The sequence below is a fragment of the Macaca nemestrina genome, chromosome 11 (genome assembly GCF_043159975.1).
Source record: "Macaca nemestrina isolate mMacNem1 chromosome 11, mMacNem.hap1, whole genome shotgun sequence".
Classification (NCBI taxonomy): Eukaryota; Metazoa; Chordata; class Mammalia; order Primates; family Cercopithecidae; genus Macaca; species Macaca nemestrina.
Genome location: NC_092135.1, coordinates 98,540,905 through 98,562,244, shown reverse-complemented (window position 1 = coordinate 98,562,244; position 21,340 = coordinate 98,540,905). Strand labels below are relative to the sequence as shown.

At 39.4% G+C, this 21,340-nt stretch overlaps 1 protein-coding gene across 1 annotated transcript in view; it reads right to left on the bottom strand.

The window, feature by feature from the left end:
* Positions 1 to 21,340, bottom strand: part of LOC105468286 (aldehyde oxidase 4-like) — a 76,574-nt gene that overhangs the window by 45,730 nt on the left and 9,504 nt on the right. The window contains exons 5-13 of the mRNA XM_071073156.1: positions 17,892 to 18,018; positions 15,379 to 15,440; positions 11,408 to 11,491; positions 10,735 to 10,815; positions 8,017 to 8,161; positions 7,668 to 7,760; positions 4,710 to 4,861; positions 2,569 to 2,662; positions 1,070 to 1,179 (exon numbers count right to left, since the gene is read on the bottom strand). Of these exons, the coding sequence (XP_070929257.1) occupies positions 1,070 to 1,179; positions 2,569 to 2,662; positions 4,710 to 4,861; positions 7,668 to 7,760; positions 8,017 to 8,161; positions 10,735 to 10,815; positions 11,408 to 11,491; positions 15,379 to 15,440; positions 17,892 to 18,018 (948 nt within the window). The remainder of the gene's footprint in view (positions 1 to 1,069; positions 1,180 to 2,568; positions 2,663 to 4,709; positions 4,862 to 7,667; positions 7,761 to 8,016; positions 8,162 to 10,734; positions 10,816 to 11,407; positions 11,492 to 15,378; positions 15,441 to 17,891; positions 18,019 to 21,340) is intronic.

Here is a 21,340-nt window from a genome sequence, read left to right as displayed (position 1 = left end):
TCCCTTTAGGCTCTTCCCCTCACCAAGCTACTCTGAGTGGCTTGCTGTCCACTCATTTCCTGTCTGAGGGTATTAGTTATTTCCTACTTCAAGCTCTTCCTGTTAGGTTTACCAATCTTCAAGGACAGGACCCCTTCTGTGTCATAAACCCTTAGTGTCTTCTGGGTTTACCACACTGTGCCTGGGATATAGATTGGTAGGTGGTTAATAAGTAAATAATTTTATTTAAACTATTTGGTTAATAAATGTTGATTGACTTGGAGGTAATTTTATGATAATGAACTTTCAGCCAGAAACTTGCTGTAGATGATGTTGACTGGATTTACTTAATCTTGGGTAAGATGCATATTTACCTGAGACCGAAAATTCAAGTCACATGAAAGGTTCTCCTTTTGTAAGGCCAGTGTGCCCTTTAGGTAATATAATCTTATAGGACCACTGCCACTGTGCCCTTTAGGTAGACTGGCTTTGCAAAAGGAGAATCTTTCATGTGAGATAGAGCCTAGGGTACTTTTGGGGCCCAGGGAAATGTTTTACTTTTAATTTACTGCAGACTACTAGATGGGGTAGGGAGGGAGGGGGGCATGAGTTGAAAAACTACCAATTGGGTAATATGTTCACTACCTGGGTGATGGAGTCTGTATCCCAAACCTCAGCCTCTCGCAACATACTCATGTAACAAACCCGCACCTGTAGCCCCTATATCTAAAGTAAAAGTAGAAATTTAAAACATCTTTTAAAATAAAAAAAAAATGAATATAAGACACTGAATGCAGCTTGGATTTATATTGTTACAATCATTTTTATATATAGATATAGCTATACAGTCATACAGTTTATTTTTTATGGAGGAAGAGATTCAAAAAGGCAAAAGTGCCTAGGGCCCATAAAAGTCATAGTGTGGCCCTGATATGAAAGCAAATCAAATGGTCATTTGGAAATTTGCCCCTCCCTGTGTGGCAGCCCAGAAAATCTCCCTAGAGCATTGTCCTGGAAGCCTATCTGCAGGCTCATTGCACAGGTCAGCGGGGCTTCCTTCGGGCTGGGCAGTGAGTCAGGGAACCCTCACCTGAGTGGAGTAGGGAATATAAACAGATGACACAATCTCTTCTGATTTCAAGTCCGCCTCAGGTGATCTCTCAAGGAAAGGACCATTTAAAGGAATCTGCCGTTGTCCTTCTGTTTGAGAAAATCACCCTTGGTTAGGATGTGCTTATCAAATTGGAGGATATGTTGCCAGTGACAGATGTGATGTGTGGTGGAAAGAGGGTGCAGGCTGGGATCCATGTCTGGTTCTAGCTCCAGCTAGACTTTGGCAAGTCATGGAAACTTTGAGGTTCTCAGCTTCAGAGTGGCAGGGTTGGTCAGATAAGCTGCAAAGTCATTTCTGGTTCTTATAGACCATTATATGCTACTCATAAAATTTGGCCTCGAAGAGCTTTAAAGCTATTTGGAAACAACCTAGTACAATGTATACATTTCACAAATGAGAACACTGAGCTCCAGAGAGGTTGAGTGACCTTTGCAAAGTACCAGAGGTGGGACTGGTGGCAGAGATGGGATTCCCGATAGTCATGAGACATTTAATGGGGATACATTCTGAGAAATGGTGTAGTTAGGTGATTATGTTGTGTGAATATCATAGAATGTATTTACATAAACTTAGATGGTGTAGTGTACTGCCTACCATACCATCTAGGTTTGTGTAGCAATAGCTATAACGAGGCTACAGGGTGTAGCTATTGCTCCTAGGCTACAAACCTGCACAGCATGTTACTGTGGTGAATACTGTAGGCAGTCACAACATAATGGTAAATATTTGTGTATTTAAACATATCTAAACACACAGAAAAAGTACTGCAAAAATATGGTGTTATTAATGTAATCTTATGGAACCACCGTCATGTATGTGGTCTGTTTTTGGCTAAAAAATTTTTATACATGATTGTGTGTGTGTGTGTGTGAGAATATATATACATATGTGTGTGTGTATATATATATATTTAAAACAGCTTACCATACTGTTTTTTGATCCATACTTTTTAAATGTAATTTTAATCAAGAAGATATCTTACATTAATAGCCCTGTGAATAATATGCATTTATTTTTATTTCTTTAAGTTTAAATCATTTTCTTTCCACAAAGCTCATGGCATCTTTGAATAAAGAGAGGAGGAATAGGTAATATGCCCCACAAACTTGATTTTGTTTAAAACAAAAAGTGCTATAGGAAAAATGGCCATCTTTATGAATCTCTGCAATAAAATATGGCATAAACCTTTAAAGCCACAGAGATACTTCTCATTAATTTTTCTTCACCTGCTTTGATACTGCAATTTAGATTGATCATAAATGTGGCCAAATATTTAAGAGAAATTGTCTACACATAGAACAGCCGGAGAGCAGGATAATTGGTCACAGTTTCACCCTTAGGTTTGAGGTAATGTAAACATAGCCTATGAATCTAAATTAGAAGTACTTGGGTCCCTAATTAATGGTTTACAGCAGGAGCTATATAACTGATAGTGATGAGCACAGAAAAAAAATGCTTAAAGCTTGGTCTCTTACCTTTAGATATCAGATTGATGGCAGCATTTCCTGCTGCTAAAATGGGGTTTAGGTCAGAAAAATTAGGCCGGCTCACCACATGTCCTCCTAAAGTCTAAATAAAAAAAAAGATGGCATTTTAAAAGCTATACTTAGTTATTAGACAAATATGGAATTATGTATACAGGGTTCTTGTGTAAGTTTTATATTCTCTCTCTTTTTTTTTGCGTCATTGAAAGAGCTGGCAGAGTTTGGGGGCAGTTAAATAGATAGATAATATATTGTGCAAGATTCCCACTCCTGACTCCATTCAAACTGACAGCTTGAGAAAATATTCCTCTTCCATGTGCAATGAAGAGGAACATTTCTTTGAGAACTGACTCTAGTATGCATTTGTCTTTGTTCAGAAGCCTTCCTTGATAAGTATGTTTACTTATGGGAATTTAGGGGCTAGTGCCTGCAGGTTAGGGAGAAGAAGGGGTATAGTTAAAGGGAAGAAAGTGTGCACCAATATGCGGTAGGTAGAGAGACTGGAGCCTAGGGAAACCTAAAGAACCAGAACAGGAGCATCGCATTCAAATGCCTGTGGTGCTGCTGGGGAGTACAGGCTGCTTTGCTGCCCTAAGCCTCAGTAAAGTCTGCTTCATACACAGCCTCAAAAGTGGGCCTTTGAAAGACTTAAGGGGACAAGTTGATGTTGAGAGGAGCAATGTGCTTCAGAAAAGGGACAGAAGATGCAGAAGGTGAAAACACATAGTGGGTTTTGAGAATCAGCCGAAGGGCCAGAGGAAATCAGGAGACAGGAAGTGTCTCCTGGCCCTATTAAATCCTGCTGAACTGCCCGTCATATGTGAAATGAGGAATGATTCAAACTAATCATTTTAAAGTCTTAAGTAATAAGAAAGCTCCATAAAGCTAAACAACTGGGGGATATCCAAGAATGGACATGTGGGATACACATGTTTAGAAATTCACCTTGGTGCAAAGGCCTAAGAGGAGAACCAGCCATACAAGAGTATTTTGGAAATGCAGGCTTGTGTTTACTACACCTTGGGTAAGACATGTTTCATGGAATTTTAGAGCTGGACATAGAGATAGTCTATTTGGTTGAATCTTAGAGATAGTCTATTTGGTTAAATAGAGACCTTAGAGATTGTCTATTTGGACCTTAGAGATGGTCTGTTTGGTTGAATCTTAATTTTTGGTGTGACTTTTTTTATCCTAAATTTTGGTGTGATGTTTTTTGTCTATAGTTTTTACTTTTATTTAAAAATTTTAGATTGACAATAATTATATATATTTATGGGGTGCAATGTGCCATTATGATTTATGTATACATAGCGGAACGATTAGATCAAGCTAATTAAAGTATCTATCACCTCGTGTATTCATCATTTCTTTTTTTTTTTTTTTTTTTTGAGACGGAGTCTCGCTGTGTCTCCCAGGCTGGAGTGCAGTGGCGTGATCTCCGCTCACTGCAAGCTCCGCCTCCCGGGTTCACGCCATTCTCCCGCCTCAGCCTCCCAAGTAGCTGAGACTACAGGCGCCCGCCACCACGCCCGGCTAGTTTTTTGTATTTTTAGTAGAGACGGGGTTTCATCATGTTAGCCAGGATAGTCTCGATCTCCTGACCTCGTGATCCACCCGCCTCGGCCTCCCAAAGTGCTGGGATTACAGGCTTGAGCCATCGGGCCCGGCCTATTCATCATTTCTTTGTGGTGAGAATATTTAAAATCTACTCTTGTAGCAATTTTGAAATATACATTATTACTAATTATAATCATCATGTTGGGCAACAGATCACTAAAGCTTATTTCTCCTGTCTAAATGAAATTCTGTGCCCCTTGACTGACATCTCCCCTTACACTGGGCCTTAATTTTTCAAATGAAGAAACAGCAGCTTACAGAGGTCAAGTGGCTTCTCCAGAATCTTGTGGCTCTAGCACCATAATTTTGCTGTACCATGTGTTACGCACTTTGCACACACACATACACACTCAACGTGATGTCTTCATCTTGGGCATATGCATGCTCATACTCATATTGTACAGACTTGTTCAACATTGACTTGACATTCCTCTTCAGAGGAATGTTTGTTAAACTGAACAGAACTGTATGACTGTCTATAACCGTGACTTATCTCATAGAACAACAGAACATACGGCCATATTCCTAATCTGGGCTCCTGCAAGTGTCCTCAGATGCTTCAGCAGAGCTCGATAGGTCTTAGTCTTCTCCTTCGGTTGCTCCGAAACGATAAAATGTAAGGCATCATTCAACTGGGCTAGGCTGTATCCCGCACCGATTGTCACCCCTGAAAACACGGTAGTGAGATGTCAGCTTAAAGGAACTGTAACCAGAAGGGGTTGCATGTAAATGGTCTTTTAAATATATCTCCTCTTTTCCTATTTACTTAGAATGACAAGACCCAAAGATAATTAAAGATATTTCTAGCAGCTTGCTTTATTCCCAAGTATTTAGTACCAAATCCTTTTCCCCAGTCATGTATACAGTCATGTATGCCATACATTTTAGCACATATCAACCACAGTTATCTGAAATTTATTACTTTCTTTATTTCCAATTTAGTTTTCCTGAATAAATTGATCCAATATGAAAATTCCTGCCATGGTCCTACAAGATGTTTTAAAGGTCATCAAGCCTAAGTGAATTGATCCAATATGAAAATTCCTTCCATGGTCCTACAAGATGTTTTAAAGGTCATCAAGCCTAAGTGGGAGCTGACCTGCACAATGTGTGTGGCCCATCAGCCCGTCTTCCCCAGCCATCTCTTCCTATTGCTCTCTTATGAAAAAGATGACAATAATAGATACCTTCCTGTGCCTTGGGTCAGAGTTTTGTTTGTGGGTATGCTTACAGAGTATGATTTGAGTAGTGATGTCATCTACTCCATGTATTCTCAATGGGGGCAGTACTGTTGCCAGGCTGGAGTGCAGTGGGACGATCACAATTCACTGCAACCTTCAACTACCAGGCTTAAGCAATCCTCCTGGCATAGCTGGGAGTATAGATGCAAGCCAGGCTTGGCTAATTTTTACATTTTTTTGTAAAGACGGGATCTCACTATGTTTCCCAGTCTGGTCTAAAACTCATGCGCACAAGTAATCCACCTATCTCAGTCTCCCAAAGTGTTGGGATTATAGGCATAAGCCACCGTGCCCAGCCCAAAATCTCACTCTTCTTATATATAAAGCACCTATTTGCATTCAACACCCTTGACATAACTAACTCCGTCTTAGAAGAAGGCTCCATTTTGTATTTCATAAAGCACTTTGCCAACAAGGATAAGATGTTTTGTTTAGTGAACAAATAAAAAAATAAAGACTACGTCCAACCAGATAAGGACACAAACAAGCACACTCTTCCACTATCCGTTCTTGCCAGAACACTCTGTGACTATAAAAGATTTGGCTTTCAGTAGCTTGAAATGGCAGTTGTAACTGATATCAGCTTGCAGTCACTCACTGTAAAAACTCAGCGTCTGCCCTGAAGGCACCTCAGACTCTTTCCTGCAAGACCAACGGGCTGCCTAGCCCAGAGAATGACTCCTTTTGTTTTCTTCCCTTCCCCTGCACTGGTTCATTAGCCCTTTCTTCTATCTTTTTCCTCTTGATGCTAAATGTTACTTCACTGTGGAATGTTTAACTTACAACATCTACATATAGACTAAGTATTATTTTGTATGGTTTGCAATATTGACTGTCTTGGGGAGTGGCTTGAGCCTGTGTGCCCACAGCTCTGACTACTGAGTGAACGGGAGGTACTAAGGAGAACTGCCTCCTTGGGAACTCCGTGTAGCCAGTGGCTTTCATGATTGAAATAGCACCAACAAAAGCCTGACTCTGTGGAAAGACACAAATATGCATGGACCTGGCTACCTGTAACCTAAGGACATGTACATAAACAGATACACAGTTTACCTGTGGTATTAAAATTTCAGGGAGGGATGATTCGGGAAACAAAGCCTATGGCTCCTTACAGGGGTGACAATGAAGAAAAGGTTGAGAAACGCTGATCTAGTTGTACAGGCTCCACCTCCCCTGTCCTTCTAAAAATAATGAAACCTAAAATGACTAACTAAATACATTTATTTAAAACAACTTTTAAAATAACTAAAAATAACTAAATACCATCCCCCCCCCCGCCATCCTCCCAACCCTCTCCCATACCTGGCTGGCCTCCCCTTGCTCTGTCTCTTCCTATGAGTCTGTTAATACAGACTTTCTAATGGGTAAAAAAATGAACAAGCGGACTGACTGCAGCTTGGCAGGTCAGAGGGGATAGCAAGACATTATCCACTTGATTTCCATTTTCTTATTGAGAGAGTCCTATTTTATTGGAGTTTTAGCTCCTATAGCCTGTTCTCCATTTAAAGGTTTAGTGTGGGTAGCAGATGGTGGGATATGTTTTTCAGACAGCCTTATTCAGTGCATGGTGTGGAAGGAGTGAGGGGACCTAGGATTTAGTCCTGACTTGGCCATATGTTAGCTGTGTGATGCTGGGGGAAGCTACCTAAGCCCTTTGATTCTGTATCTTTGGTAGGATAATGGAAATTCCAAGGCTACTTGCTTTGTCCATGTCCCAGGTTTATCATGAGGATCAAGACATAAGAGATATGAAACCACTTGGTAAGCTGTGAAAAGAGTATAAAAATAAATAAGGCTGTTGTTCACAGTTATATTTCAAATCTTGTGGCCCAGACTTTTTGTGTGTGAGTGTGTGAGTGAGTGTGTGTAGGTGTGGGAATAGCTTTGACAAACTTGTGAATGAGGGAGTAATGTGTGGCAAGAACCTTTGCTACTGGCTAGCAAATGTCTTCAATTTTCTATTTGTTCAACCCCTCCACACCTGGCCGAGCTATGTGGCGTCTTCCCACCACTGTGGCTCCTATGACATATAGTACTCAGTGATGCAGCTGAATGGGTCAGTTTGGAAAAGATCATAGAGGACACAGAGTAGGTGCTCAATAAATAGCTTTGACTGAATAAATGAGGTCAGATATTCTATGAATTGCTCAAATTTGCCCAATGCATGTAATCCATTACCAACAGCCCACCAACACCAAAGATTACATCTTATTTGAAAAAGAAGGTGCTTACCATCATCTGTGGTGTTCACAAAATGTAGTTCTGGAAGCCCAAGTGGAGATATAAAAACTGGATGGAATTCATTTTTGAATTTAATGCTGGGTCCTGAAGGGAAAAGTATTTAAAGTAATTAGAAATGCTTGAAAAGGAAGACAATGGATGCCAATAGAGGTCGTTTACTGATAAGCCAGAGGGCAAATTGTGACTTAAATGATTCATTTGCAAAAGAAGATCCAAAGCGTTATAAAGGACCATAAATATCATTAATAAAAATGAATTGCATTTATGAACAGTTTAAAAAGAAACACAAATATTTGAGCTACTTAGTCTAGACTGAAGAACATGGGTTACAACCACCTACCCAATTCTGTGTTTCCCATGACAAGCGGGGCTTTGGGGAAATTGGCTTTCAGCTCCAGAAGGTCGTTCAGGGTTGCAGGGGTGATCCATGTGGTTCTCTCCCCTTGGAAGGTTAGCCTTCTCTTGTTTGGATCTTCTGCCATTCTCTGTAGAGAAGCAAAGCCAATTTGTTTTCAAGTAAGGCTCTTGAACAACAAGCTGTGAGTGTATCTGCTGCTCTGGGCATCCAAGCAGGCTGCTGGTCATTTTAGCTTTCTGAAGAATCCCAGCTTCTAGGGATCAGGAAAGGGTGGTCTGTTTGAAATTACCCAGATTAATAAGATCTGTGTGGGTACCACTGAATAAGCATCATGACAGGTGTCTATTGATGACTGGATATAGAATAAACTCTGTCTGTGAAGTGAGCATGTAAAGAGGAAGCAGCATGGTACCGTGAAAGTGGCTTAGTCATGAGTTAAATCACAGGCTTCTGGTTCTAGTTCTACTCTAACAGTGACTCAGAGTGGACTCATCTTTGGGGATTAAGGGGATTAGGTGTTTTTTTTTTGTTTTTTTTTTGTTTTTGTAGGACAAAACTGCTTATAGGCAAAATTAACCTTAAAAAATCCTTTAATCTTTCACCAGGAATAGTGCAAATGGAATGTGTATATATGTGTGTGTTGTGTGTGTGTATACCTATATACATGTATACACACATATATACAAGTATACATATGTACACATATATACATATATGCATGTATAAGTATATACATATGTGTATACATATGTACACATACATATTTAGATATGAAGGTACTTCATAAAGTTTGTGGAGAAATGGAATTAAAAAATAAAAATAATAAACTTTATTTCTCAACATAATCTCCATCACAAGACACTTTTGTAAGTGATGATACCAACCATTTAGTCCATCTCTCAAGAACTGAGGTTCTTGGAAATAATCATGCTAATGCAATCTGTTTATATTATTAATTGAAGAAAAATGGGTGCCTCTTACAGATTTTTTTTTTAAAGATTAGGAAACATAAAGAAATCAGAAGGAGCCAAATCAACACTGTAAGAGGGATATCTAATGACTTTCTTTCAAAACTCTCCCCACAATGTCCTTGTCTGATGAGAGGAATGAGCAGGAGCATTGCTGTGGTGTAGAAGGGCTCTCCGGGGAAGCTTTCCTGGGCATTTTCCTGCTAAAGCTTGACAAAAATCTTGTAGGAGGATGCAAAACACCCTCCTAATAAGCAGATGTTAGCATTCTTTGGCCCTCCAGAAAGTCAACAAGCAAAATGCCTTGTGCATCCCAAAAAACTGTTGCCAGGACCTTTGCTCTTGACTGGTCCCCTTGTGCTTTGACTGGGCCACTTACACCTCTTGATAGCCATTGCTTTGATCAGGTTTTGTCTTTGGGATCATACTGGTAAAGCCACATTTCATTTCCTGTTACAATTCTTTGAGGAACTGCTTCAGGATCTTGATCCCACTGGTTTAAAATTTCCATTGAAAGTTCTGCTCTTGTCTGCAGCTGATCTGGGCTTAGTGGTTTTGGTACCCATTGAGTGGAAAGTTTGCTCAACTTTAATTTTTCTGGATTGTGTAAACTGGGCTATCTATGGTGTTGGCCATGTGAGATGTCTATGGTGCTGGCTATTGTTTGTGCTGTTAATTACCAGTCCTCTTCAATTAGGGCATGGACAAGATGAATTTTTTTTTTGAAAATTGATGTGGGTAGTGTGCTGCTACAGCTTCAACATCATCTCATCCTTTCTTAAAACAAGTTACCCATTTGTAATCTGTTGATTTATATGAGGGTATTGTCCTCATAAACTTTATGTAAAGCATTGATGACTTCACCATTTTCCACCTAAGCTTCACCCTAAATTTGATGTTTGGTCTTGCTTCAATTTTAGCAGAATTCATGTTACTTGGGCTCTTTTTAAACAGATATGATATTCTTTTTAGTGCCTCAGACTAGATCCTATTCAGCTGTGTTATAACAAGTTAGTATGAGTTTACTTTGGTGAAAAAAATGTTGAAATCCATGTACAGTTTTTTCATAATGTGAATTTTTCATGAACTTGTTGAAGACCCCTCATATATACATATGTATACATCTATATCTGTATCTATAATTTAAAAATACCAGACTTACACCTGGGGTGTCCAAGTTCTCACACTATGCATGGTATATGGGGATTGAAACCTTCTGAGAAGCTAGTAGAATCCCATCTCTCATCTCATACTCTCTCCAAGGCATAGTCATGGAATGGAATGGTGGGCATACCACAGTACTTACATTATTTTCTCTCCCTCTCTTTCCACTGAGTGGAAACCACAGAGGTTAATTGTATGAATAGTGTGATGCCATTATTCTAAGTATCATTTGATTTTTACTTCACCAACCTTCCAAAGTGCCTGTAAGATATCTTACAGTGTCACTGTGTGACCTTGAGAAAGTCACCTACCCTTTAACCTCAGGATCTTCAGCAGAGGGGGTTGAACCAAAGCATCTCTGAGGTCCTGGCAGCGCCATTCTTCTAAGCGGCCAGCTTTAAATTATTTATAGGAGAACTGAACAAGTTTCTAAAAATAGGTTATTGCTCCATTGTCGCGTTGGACACACTTCCAAATTTCAATGTCTAAAACTGGGTAATTCTATAGTGTAATACAAAAAGGCATATACAACACCATGTTATGAGACAACAAAAGTAAAGTATCTTACTATGAGTTCAGGAGGGAAGATAGGCTCCTGGGATGGATCCAAGGGCTGGAATTCGTCTTCATCGTACAGTTTGGTGCACATCTCAACAAACAAAACAAAATACAAATGGAACTTTAGAGTTACTGAGAGGTACAGGAACTGTGAGACTTCAGAGTGAGGGCCTCTACCTCTGACACCCCCAACACAAAATGGAGGAGCCAGAACCATAGGTCGTTCCTGAATGAAATTTTTTCACCCTCAGAGGACCGTGGGTTGGTTTCCCCTGAAGATTAACTGGATTCTGATTTTCCTCCTCTGGTGCCAGGAATTGGCAAAGGTTTTAAACTCCTGTGCTGGGTCTCAGATATTGGTGGATTTCATCTGCCACAAGCATGAAAGTGCACCATTGCTTAGACCCTTAGTGCTTGTTGATTTGGGGTGTGTGTGGGGAAGTGACTGGCAAACTCAGATGAAGCCACAAAAAGTTGTACTGAAGGAAAACAGCCTTCTGTGGTGACTAGTCTTACGGGAGTCATGGGTTGGCCAATTTCGGGAGCTCTTTAAGATATTTATGCCTTGTATTCACTTAGTTTGTACTTTATTCACTGAAAAGAATAGAAGCCTTGAATGAATTTGGATTTATGTGGGTATTTCTCAGTCAATCCCAAGGGAGGTGGAAAAACCAGATACTTACTTTTTCCCATCTATTCACCAAAGACCCATCTTCTTGATCCATGCAACATTTTCCTGATCCTTTCAGTTCACAAACAGTTGATTCCTTAGGAGGTAAAGCAGTTTAAATAAAATTCATTGGTTGATTCTTTGAACACCTACTTGAGTACCTGATGGAGAAAGTAACAAGCTATACTGTCACTTAACAATTAGAAAAAATTATAGGGAATGTGCCACCAAGCTCATGATAGAGTCTTGTAAATGGTGTCACTCAAGTCTCAGGGGAAGACAAAAGGGGTTTGAGGTGGGTGGGTGGGGTCAGCCAGCTAAGGCTTCCTACTAGAAGTGAGATATATGGAATAGAGCTGTAATATGGTAACTGAAAAACCCAAACGCTGAGTGCAGTGGCGTGTGCCTATAATTCCAGCAACCCAGGAGGCTGAGACAGGAGGATTACTTGAGCGTGGGAGTTTGAGGCTCTGGTGAGCTATGATCACGCCAGTCAATAGCCCCTGTACTCCACCCTGGGTGACATAGCAAGGCCCCATCTCTAAAAAAAAACCTCCCAAAACCAATCTACCCCCAAAACCCAAAGAGATTGCTCTTCTTTATCTTACTGGTGATAAAGCATGTATCTTTAATAGAGTCCCAGGAAGAAAAACTGCCTTTAAGACTTTCTATCCACACTTATAAATAACTGAAAACCTGAGTTCATTTGGGTATTAGAGTCATTCTGAATTATTTGGATGATTCAAGTCCCAAACCATTTAACCTTAATTTTCAAGACAGTCATGCAGACCCATAGTAGTATTTTCAGCCTGAATTCATTTGCCAGTTACAACTATCAGATTGTTTATTTATTTATTGAGACAAGGTCTGAGTCTGTTGCCCAGGCTGGAGTGCAGTGGCATGATCTCAGCTCACTGCAGCTTCGACCTCATGGGCTCAAGCAATCCTCCCACCTCAGCCTCCGGAGCAGCTGGGATTACAGGTGCGCACCACCATGCCTGGCTAATTTTTGTATTTTTTGTAGAGACAGGATTAAACCATCTTGGCCAGGCTGGTCTCAAACTCGCAGGCTCAGTGATCTGCCAGCCTTGGCCTCTCAAAGTGATGGGATTACAGGTGTGAGCCACCGCGCCCAGCCAGACTAATTATTCTTGTTTGCCCTGTTCAATATGCAAACAAGTTGTCTAATGATCTGTGATGATTTGGAGACACCGTGCTTCTTACATGGCATCAGGGAGACCTGGGTTCTAGCTCCTGCTTTAACACATACAAGCTGGGTTGAGCTTGTTAAATTAGGATAGTAAGACCCATCCTAATCAGGTTTGTTAGATTTAAATATGAGAAAAGTTTGACACAGTGTGTGACACATAAGAACTGCTGCAAAAGCAGCAGCTGACATCTTTAGTTGAAAAATAATTTTTTCTTTCTTTTTGTTTTTTTTAGATAGAGTCTCGCTCTGTCGTGCCAGGCTGGAGTGCAGTGGCACGATCTTGGCTCACTGTAACTTCTGTCTCCTGGGTTAAAGTGATTCTCCTGTCTCAGCCTCCTGAGTAGCTGGGACTAGAGGTGTGCCTCACCATGGCTGGCTAATTTTTGCATTTTTTGGTAGAGACGGGGTTTTACCATGTTGACCAGGCTGGTCTCAAATTCCTGGCCTCAAGTGATTCACCCACCTCAGCCTCCCAAAGTGCTGGGATTACAGGCGTAAGCCACCATGCCCAGCCTGAAAGGTAATTTTCTACAAAGTTAAGAAGGGATTTGGATTTTGTGACAATGCTGTGCAAATCATATGAAGAAGTTGCTATTTTTTGTAGGTCAAAATGGTGAAATATTGGCTATTCATATGTTTTAAAATAAATAGTATCTTGCCCAGGATTTAAAATAAACTAGCCTGTAGTTTGTAAAATTTCTTGAAATTCTTCTTTGCTGGCATAAAAAGTACATTTTTTTTTTCAAAGACTTCATAGTACTTGGAATGGCCTGGTGCACCTAGAATTGTTTTTGTTTAACAAAAATTATATCAAATTAATTTCCTAACTGAAACCTTCTCAAAAGTATGTCTTGGTTAAGTGCAGTGGCTCACGCCTGTAATCTCAGCACTTTGCAATGTTGAGGTGGGTGGATGGCTTGAGCCCAGGAGTTCAGGATCAGCCTGGGAAACAGAGAGAGAGACCCAGTCTCAAAAAAAAAAAAAAAAAAAAAAGAAAGAAAGAAAGTATGACTCTGTCTCCTTTTACATGAATTTTTTTTTTTTCCCACCTTCTTTTGTCCTATTTTGTTCCTCAATCTCTGAACTTTGCAGGTGACTTGGATTCCTTTCTCGCTGCACTCTTCACTGTCTGGTGGTTATGATTCTTGGCAATTCCTTTCTGGGAAGTTATCTTTCTGTCCCTACATATGCCACACTGGTCTGGGTTGTCACTCCTCATGCGTGGGGTACTGCACTAGTCCATGCCCTCACTTCCCAGCACATCTCCCTAGGCTTATCCTTCCTGTTAGCAGGTGCCAAGAATTCTCCTCCTGAAATACTGTTGTCATTGTGTTACTCCTGGTTTGCAAACAGACAGTGACTACATGTTGTTTATCAGCTTTAAGGCTACATTTATTTTCCTTTCTGTTTTTTTTTTTTTGAGATGGGTCTCACTCTGTCGTCCAGGCTGGAGTGCAGTCGTGCCATCTTGGCTCACTGCAACCTCCACTTCCTAGGTTCAAGAGATTCTCCCACCTCAGTCTCCTGAGTAGCTGGGACTACAGGTGGGCACCACCACACCCAGCTAATTTTTGTATTTTTTGGTGGAGGCGGGATTTCACCATGTTGGCCAGGCTGGTCTCGAACTGATGTAAAGTGATCCGCTTGCCTCAGCCTCCCAAAGTGCTGAGATTACAGGCAGGAGCCACCACGCCCAGCCAAGGCTAAAGTTCTTAGCTTCAAGCAGTATCTTCTTTCTCTCCAATGCTTCCGTTGCATCTTTCTCTCTCTTTCTCTTTCCCTTCCTCTCTCTCTCTCTCTCTCTCTCTCTCTCTCTCTCTCTCTTTCTTTCTCTTTCTGACAGAGTTATACTCCTTTGCCCAGGCTGGAGTGAAGTGGCACGATCTCAGCTCACTGCAACCTCTGCCCTCAGGGTTCAAGCAATTCTCCTGCCTCAGCCTCCCGAGTAACTGGGATTACAGGCATGCGCCACCACACCCAGCTAATTGTGCTTTTAGTAGAGAAGGGGTTTTACCATGTTGGCCAGGCTGGTCTTGAACTCCTGACCTCAGGTAATCCACCCACCTTGGCCTCCCAACATGCTAGAATTATAGGTGTGAGCCACGGTGCCCGGACAGTTGCATCAATTTCTTATCGGAACCTTGGTTAGCTTTCTTTTTCCTACTTTCATACATTTTATTAGTTGGAATTTTCTACGGACCTTTCGTCAGCCATTCATTTCTATTACTTCCTTTAGGACCTAGCTCAAATTCTCCAATAAGTCCCCTCTATCTCTCTTCTTCTCATTCATTAATTCTATTTCATCAATTCTATTTAATCCAGGTTCCTGTGTGTATGTCTCCCTCAATGAATCTTAGGCTCCTAAAGAAGGTAAAGTTGACTCTCTCTCTCTTCTTCTCATTCATTAATTCTATTTAATCCAGGTTCCTTTGAAATTTATGTATATAATATATAGGATACATTGAACTTTTAAAATCTTGCTTTGAAATTACACTTTTATTGTTTCTGTTTCATTTTCTTCAATCGAGTATTCATTTCTTGAAGTCATGGGCAATATACTATACTTCTTAGGAAAGCGCCAAATTTGGGGCTATAAACAAGATAGATGCTAAGAGTTGATTAAAGAAAATACCAACAATGGGCATTTAAGCAATTTCAGTGATTAGAAAGTTCAATGTTGGGCTATTTCAGAAATTATTGAATGAAATAGATTATTTTATACAAAGGTTCATTAATATATTAAGGCAATAGAATGAAATTTTTTTAAAACTTACCACACAGAAAGTTTTTCCACTTTCTACAATTGGTCGGTATCCAGTGCAGTGGCACAAATTACCTGATTAAGAAGGAATCACGTTTCAATGAATAACAGAGGAATATATTGCATATCTGTCCTTAATATTTTCAGAAAAATAACTATGCTAGTAATTAGATTCTTTTTTATTCCCTAAACCCAGCCAGTTGGTTCTTTGGAACAAATGTTTCCCCTGGAGATATTCTTCAAAAATAGACCTTGTGATTACATTTTCTTTCTTAAATACCACAAAGCTTTTTTTCCTTCTTGTCTTATTTCCAGCGCAGTGGCATACCTGCCACCCTATAACATCACATACTTACCACCCTATAACTCGTATACTTGCCACCCTCATAACATCTCATGTGTGGCACTTAGTCAAGCCTTTCTCATGGAGTCTTTTCTCTGTCAAGTGCTTTCTTTCTTTTTTCTTTTCACTCTTGTTGCCCAAGCTGGAGTGCAATGGCGCAATCTTGGCTCACTGCAACCTCTGCCTCCCGGGTTCAAGTGATTCTCCTGCCTCAGCCTCCCGGGTAGCTGAGATTACAGGCATGTGCTACCACGTCTGGCTAATTTTTTGTATTTTTAGTAGAAACGAGGTTTCACCATGTTAGCCAGGATGGTCTCGAATGCCTGACCTCAGGTGATCCACCCGCCTCAGCACCCCAAAGTGTTGGGATTATAGGTGTGAGCCACTGCGCCCAGCTCAAGTCCTTTCTTAGGGGAAGAGGGACTGGAAACATTCTTCAAGACGTCCATTCCCCTTCTCCATGGGGTCTGCTCTAAACCCCAGGCCAGAGCTGTACCATTTACTGTCTGGATCTTTCTGTAGACCTAGCATCCCCTATGCTTGAGGAGTAGGGTCATTTATGTGTGTATGTCTCTCTCAATGAATCTTAAGCTCCTAAAGAAGGTAAAGTTGACTTAGATGTCTTTGAACCTCTCTAGAACAGCACAGTTGGTGTTCAGTAAGTACCTGGTATTGTTTTAACCGGTCAACAATTCCAACATATGGTGGAAAGGGTGAGGGAAATCACTGTCTTTAAAAAAAAAGTCTTCATATTTTGCAGCCAGTAAGAATGATATAAATGAAGAAGTTTTAATAACATTGGAAAATACTTATACTATTAAATTGTACATATAATTTAAAAATGTATATATAATGGTCACAAGTGTTTAAAATAAGCAACAAAACCGATATATAAAAAAGACTGAAAACACAGACGTATTTGACAGTGGTTGTGTCTTGGTGGCAGAATTAGGAGTGAGTTTTTCCTTGTTTTTTAATTTTTTGGACATTTTGAGTAATATGAGTATATTATTTTTATACCAAAAAGTAAATATAAAATTACGTTCAATTACAGATTAAACATTTTAGAAACAATGTGAGGACTGGGCATGTTTAAACATCTATAAGTAAAGTGTTGTAGAACCTGATGCAGTGAGTCATATGAAACCTGAGTAACAGGTATACTCCTTTCTTTTCATTATAATGAGAATAATTTAGGAAGAAACTGCATATACAAGAATGCCTGCAGACACCATAATCTGTTTCTTCATTTTGCTAAGAAGAAAAAATACAGAAGGCCGTGAACTTAGAATTCTTCATTAGAGTAGAAGGATGGAGCTACAATGCCTAGAAGATAACTACATGACATGAACTAGAAGTATTTAAGAGGCAGTGAATACCTTCTTGCTGATAAACTGTAAGCAAACATTAAAGGCTGGTGTGAGCCAGCACTAGGGTGCTTTGTTTAGTTTTAGTTTTTAGCCACATAGTCAGTGTCCAGTCTATAAGCCCTACTAAAGGCCCACTAAAGGAAAGCTAATTACACACATTACAGGAATTCTTCTGATTCTGAGAAAAAAAAATTCAAAAATTCTCTTCTATTCCCTTAGTCTTGAAAAGACAAGATTAAATGAAACAATGATTTGAACCAGTTAATCATTTGAGAAGTTATGTGCTTATATTAATTACAGGTCTTTGAACTTTATTTTACATTATTGTTTTTCTTAAAATATGAACATGAAGATTATCAGTGAATCTAACATTTATAACTCTAGCATTGCACCATTGCACTTCAGCCTGGGCAACAAGAGCAAAACTCTGTCTCAAACAAACAAACAAACAAACAGAAAAACAGTAACATTCTATTCTTCCACACTATCCAAATTTCCATATTTGGAAAATATTGTGTTAAAAGTATTAGAAACAGCCCATTTCAATGCCTTTGCGGAGTTACAAAGGGCTTTACTAGAGGAAAAAGTTTTGTGAGGAAACCAGTATCACCCCAATTTCTGGCATCACTGTTGCTAAGGCAAAGTAGAAAAGACTCGCGTCAAGACAGTTCCTACAGAGGCCTACCTGTTGGCCAGGTGCCTGGAACCCCAAAGCTGTGCTGCAACTTCTCTCCATGGCCTGGGACACCTTTCTTTAGTTACTTGGGCACTTTCTAACCTGGGCTCTGCCTGCAGAGGTTCAAGAACGCTCACCTCCCAGAGCTTTGGTGATCTGCTCAGGGGCTGGCTCCGGGTGATTCCTCAGCAGTGTGTAGATGGACATCACCATCCCTGGGCTGCAGAATCCACACTGCGTGCCATGACACTTGGCAAGTCTTTCCTGGGAGACAATGTACATCATTCATGCTTTAGACCTCTTGCTTCTCTACCTTGAACAACAATAAGCAGTGGAGCTTATATATTTAGCTTTCCAGAAACAACTTCAGGGTAAAAGATGAAAGGTGTATCCTGGAAGAAAAATACTTTTATTTCTTGGAACCATATGCATATTATTTTTGTCCTCAAGAACAGCCTAGTGGCAGGTATTAATTAAGTCACTTTACTCTTTGGATCCTCGTTTCTTTATCTGTGAAGTAGGAAGTATAATTTAGGGGAAGAAGTAAAACGCTCTGAAGCCATGTTCATGTGAGTTTTAGTCCTTACTTCAACTCATTCATTGTGTGACCTTGAGTGATTTACTTGACTTTTCTTCATTTTTAAAATTAGGATAATAATGGTATCTACTTTATAGGATGGTTATAGGAATAAATGAATGAAGGTGTACAAATCATTTAATGTAGTCTCTGGCAAGTCATTTTTATACCTTTCTCCATGTATATGATAGAAGTTGTTATTAATTAAATACCACAATCAATATGAATGCTTTGAGAATGGTGAAGTGCTATTTAGCAGCATGCTAGTCACATAATTTATGCACACATAACTTTATACACTCAAATATAATGACAGAACATACAAAACAACGAAAAAGGAGAGTGAGAAATGGCAATGTACTTTGTCTACTCTATACAGAGACCCTATGCCACGAAGATACAGATGTGAGCCACGGCTCTGGGGGTCCCTCTGTGTCAGTCCTATGCCTCTCAGCGTGCTCAGCTGGCCGGCTTGAGTGTGATTCAAATGTTTTCAAATACACATTTTCCAAACAGCATGGCTCCTAAAATGAAAGCCAAAGACTTCACCTGTGGCTCAAAGGAAAGGACAGCCATTGTTCAAATGTGAGAGGAAAGTATGGCTGTGTTGGACTTATTGCTAGATGGCAAGTTTCTTGACAAGAATCTTGACAAGATTCAGATGTGGCATGTTAATGTGCTGTAAATATGCTGGGGAATATTTAACAGCTGGCTCTTCTGAAGGAAAAAGAAGTCCTGATTTGTATTTTCTGTCAATTTTTGTAGTACAAATATTTCCACTATGGCTGATATTATTTTATAAATTATTTAATTGTAAGTTTATATAGTTTAATTGTTAATAATGGTTGTGTTCCAAGACTGGCTTGCAAAATTCCTGAAAATTTATCATTGGTTTTCATGAGCCAGTACGAGCAAAATTTATTACTGGTTTTTATGAGCCAGTACAAGCTTGCTGCAGGGTACTACTTAACAAATCTATCATCTATACTATCGAGATTTGAGAGAAAGAAATCTGACTAGTACAGCATAAAGTGCTTATATGACTGTTAAGGGGATGAGTCAAGTGTGGGATAAGATCTTAACGAGAAAGAAAGTCATTAAGTTTATGGCTGAAAGACACCTATTATTATGACTATTCATTTATTCTGATAACCATCCTCTAAAGTAGATACCATTATTACCCTAATTTTGAAGATGAAGAAAAGTCAAGAAAATCACCCAAGGTCACACAATTAATTAGTTACAGTAAGGACCAAAACTCACATGAACATGGCTTCAGAATATTTTACTTGTTCCTCTAAATTACACTTTCTAGTTCACAGATAAAGAAAACAGGATTTAGAGAGTAAAATGACTTAATTAATACCTTCTGTTAAGAAAGGAGAACGCTCATACACTGTTGGTGGGAATCTCAGTACAACCAGTGCGGAGAACTGTTTGGAGGTTCCTCAAACAACTAAAAATAGAGCTACCATATGATCCAGCAATCCCACTGCTAGGGATATACCCAAAAGAAAGGAAATCAGTATATCAAAGAGATATCTTCACTCCTATGTTCACTGCAGCACTATTTACAATAGCTAAGGTATGGAATCAATCTATTAATAAGTGTCCACCAACACATAAATGGTGTTAAATTGAACTAAATATGGCCTGAGAAATGTCCATACTTCCATATTTGAGTTCTTGTGGAGGAACAGTAACCTAACTTAGCAATAGACAAGACTGAAAACCTAACTTAGAAGTATGCTACTGCAACAGTAGCTGAGTCCCAGCCAATCTCAGCCACGCTTCAACCACTCATACACTGCTGACTGTTCAAACTGTGTTCAAAAAGCCAACCTGTAACCAACCCAGCTGAATCCAGCTGTTTCTGTAGCTCACTTCCATTGCTGCACATCACTTTCCTTTTTTTGTCTATAAATTTGCTCTGACCACAAGGCATCCCTAGAGTCTCTCTAAATCTGCTGTGACTCTGGAGGCTGCCCAATTTGCGAATCATTTTTTTTCCTTGTTCAGTTAAACTCTGGTAAATTTAATTTGTCTGAAGTTTTCTTTTAACACTGGAAAAAGAAAATGCTGTACATATACACAATGGAATATCATTCAGCTGTAAAAAGTAATGAGATCCTGTCATTTGCAAAAACGTGGATGGAACAGGAGGATGTTTTGTTAAGTGAAATAAGCCAGGCACAGAAAGATAAATATCACATGCTTTTGCTCATATGTGGGAGCTAAAAAAAAAATTGGACTCATGGAGATAAAGAGTAAAACGATGGTTACCAGAAGCTGGGAAGGGTAGTGGAGAGGGGGATATAAAGAAGGAGTCCAAAGTACAGTTAGATAGAAGGAATAAGGTCTAGTGTTTGGTAGCACAATAGGGTGACTACAGTTAACAATATTTTATTGTGTATTTCAAAAGAACAAAGAGAGTATGATTAGAATGTTCCTAACACAAATACATGATAAATGTTTGAGGTGATGGACACCATTTACTCTGATTTGATCATTACATATTGTACATGCTTGTATGAAAATATCACATATACCCCATAAACATGTACAACTTTTATGTATCCATAATAATTTTTTAAAAAAGAATTCTAATTTTAAAAATACCTTCTACTGTTAACAAGTGCCCATCAAAGGTAAGACATTGTCATCGTAGAAAGCTCTTGAAAGGAGAGCTTTGTGTTCTAACCACAGTCTTCCAAGAGAAGGAATCTCATGGGAAAATATGGCTGTTTATAATTAATTTTTCTATACATTGCCTTTAAAACTCAACCTTTGCAGAAGTTCCTATTCTAGTATATAGCAATTGCATTACCATTTCTTTTAAAAGTTTTCGAAGTTTTAGTAAACGCTTCGTTATTTTAGTTGTGTTTCATTGTAACATATTGTATGTTTACTTGTCAGACATCTGGAGAGCACTTGGGGAGTATTTGTACACATAACTGGCTTCTCCATCAGAATTTAGTAATTTTGAAATGGAGTGGACAACTAGTTTTT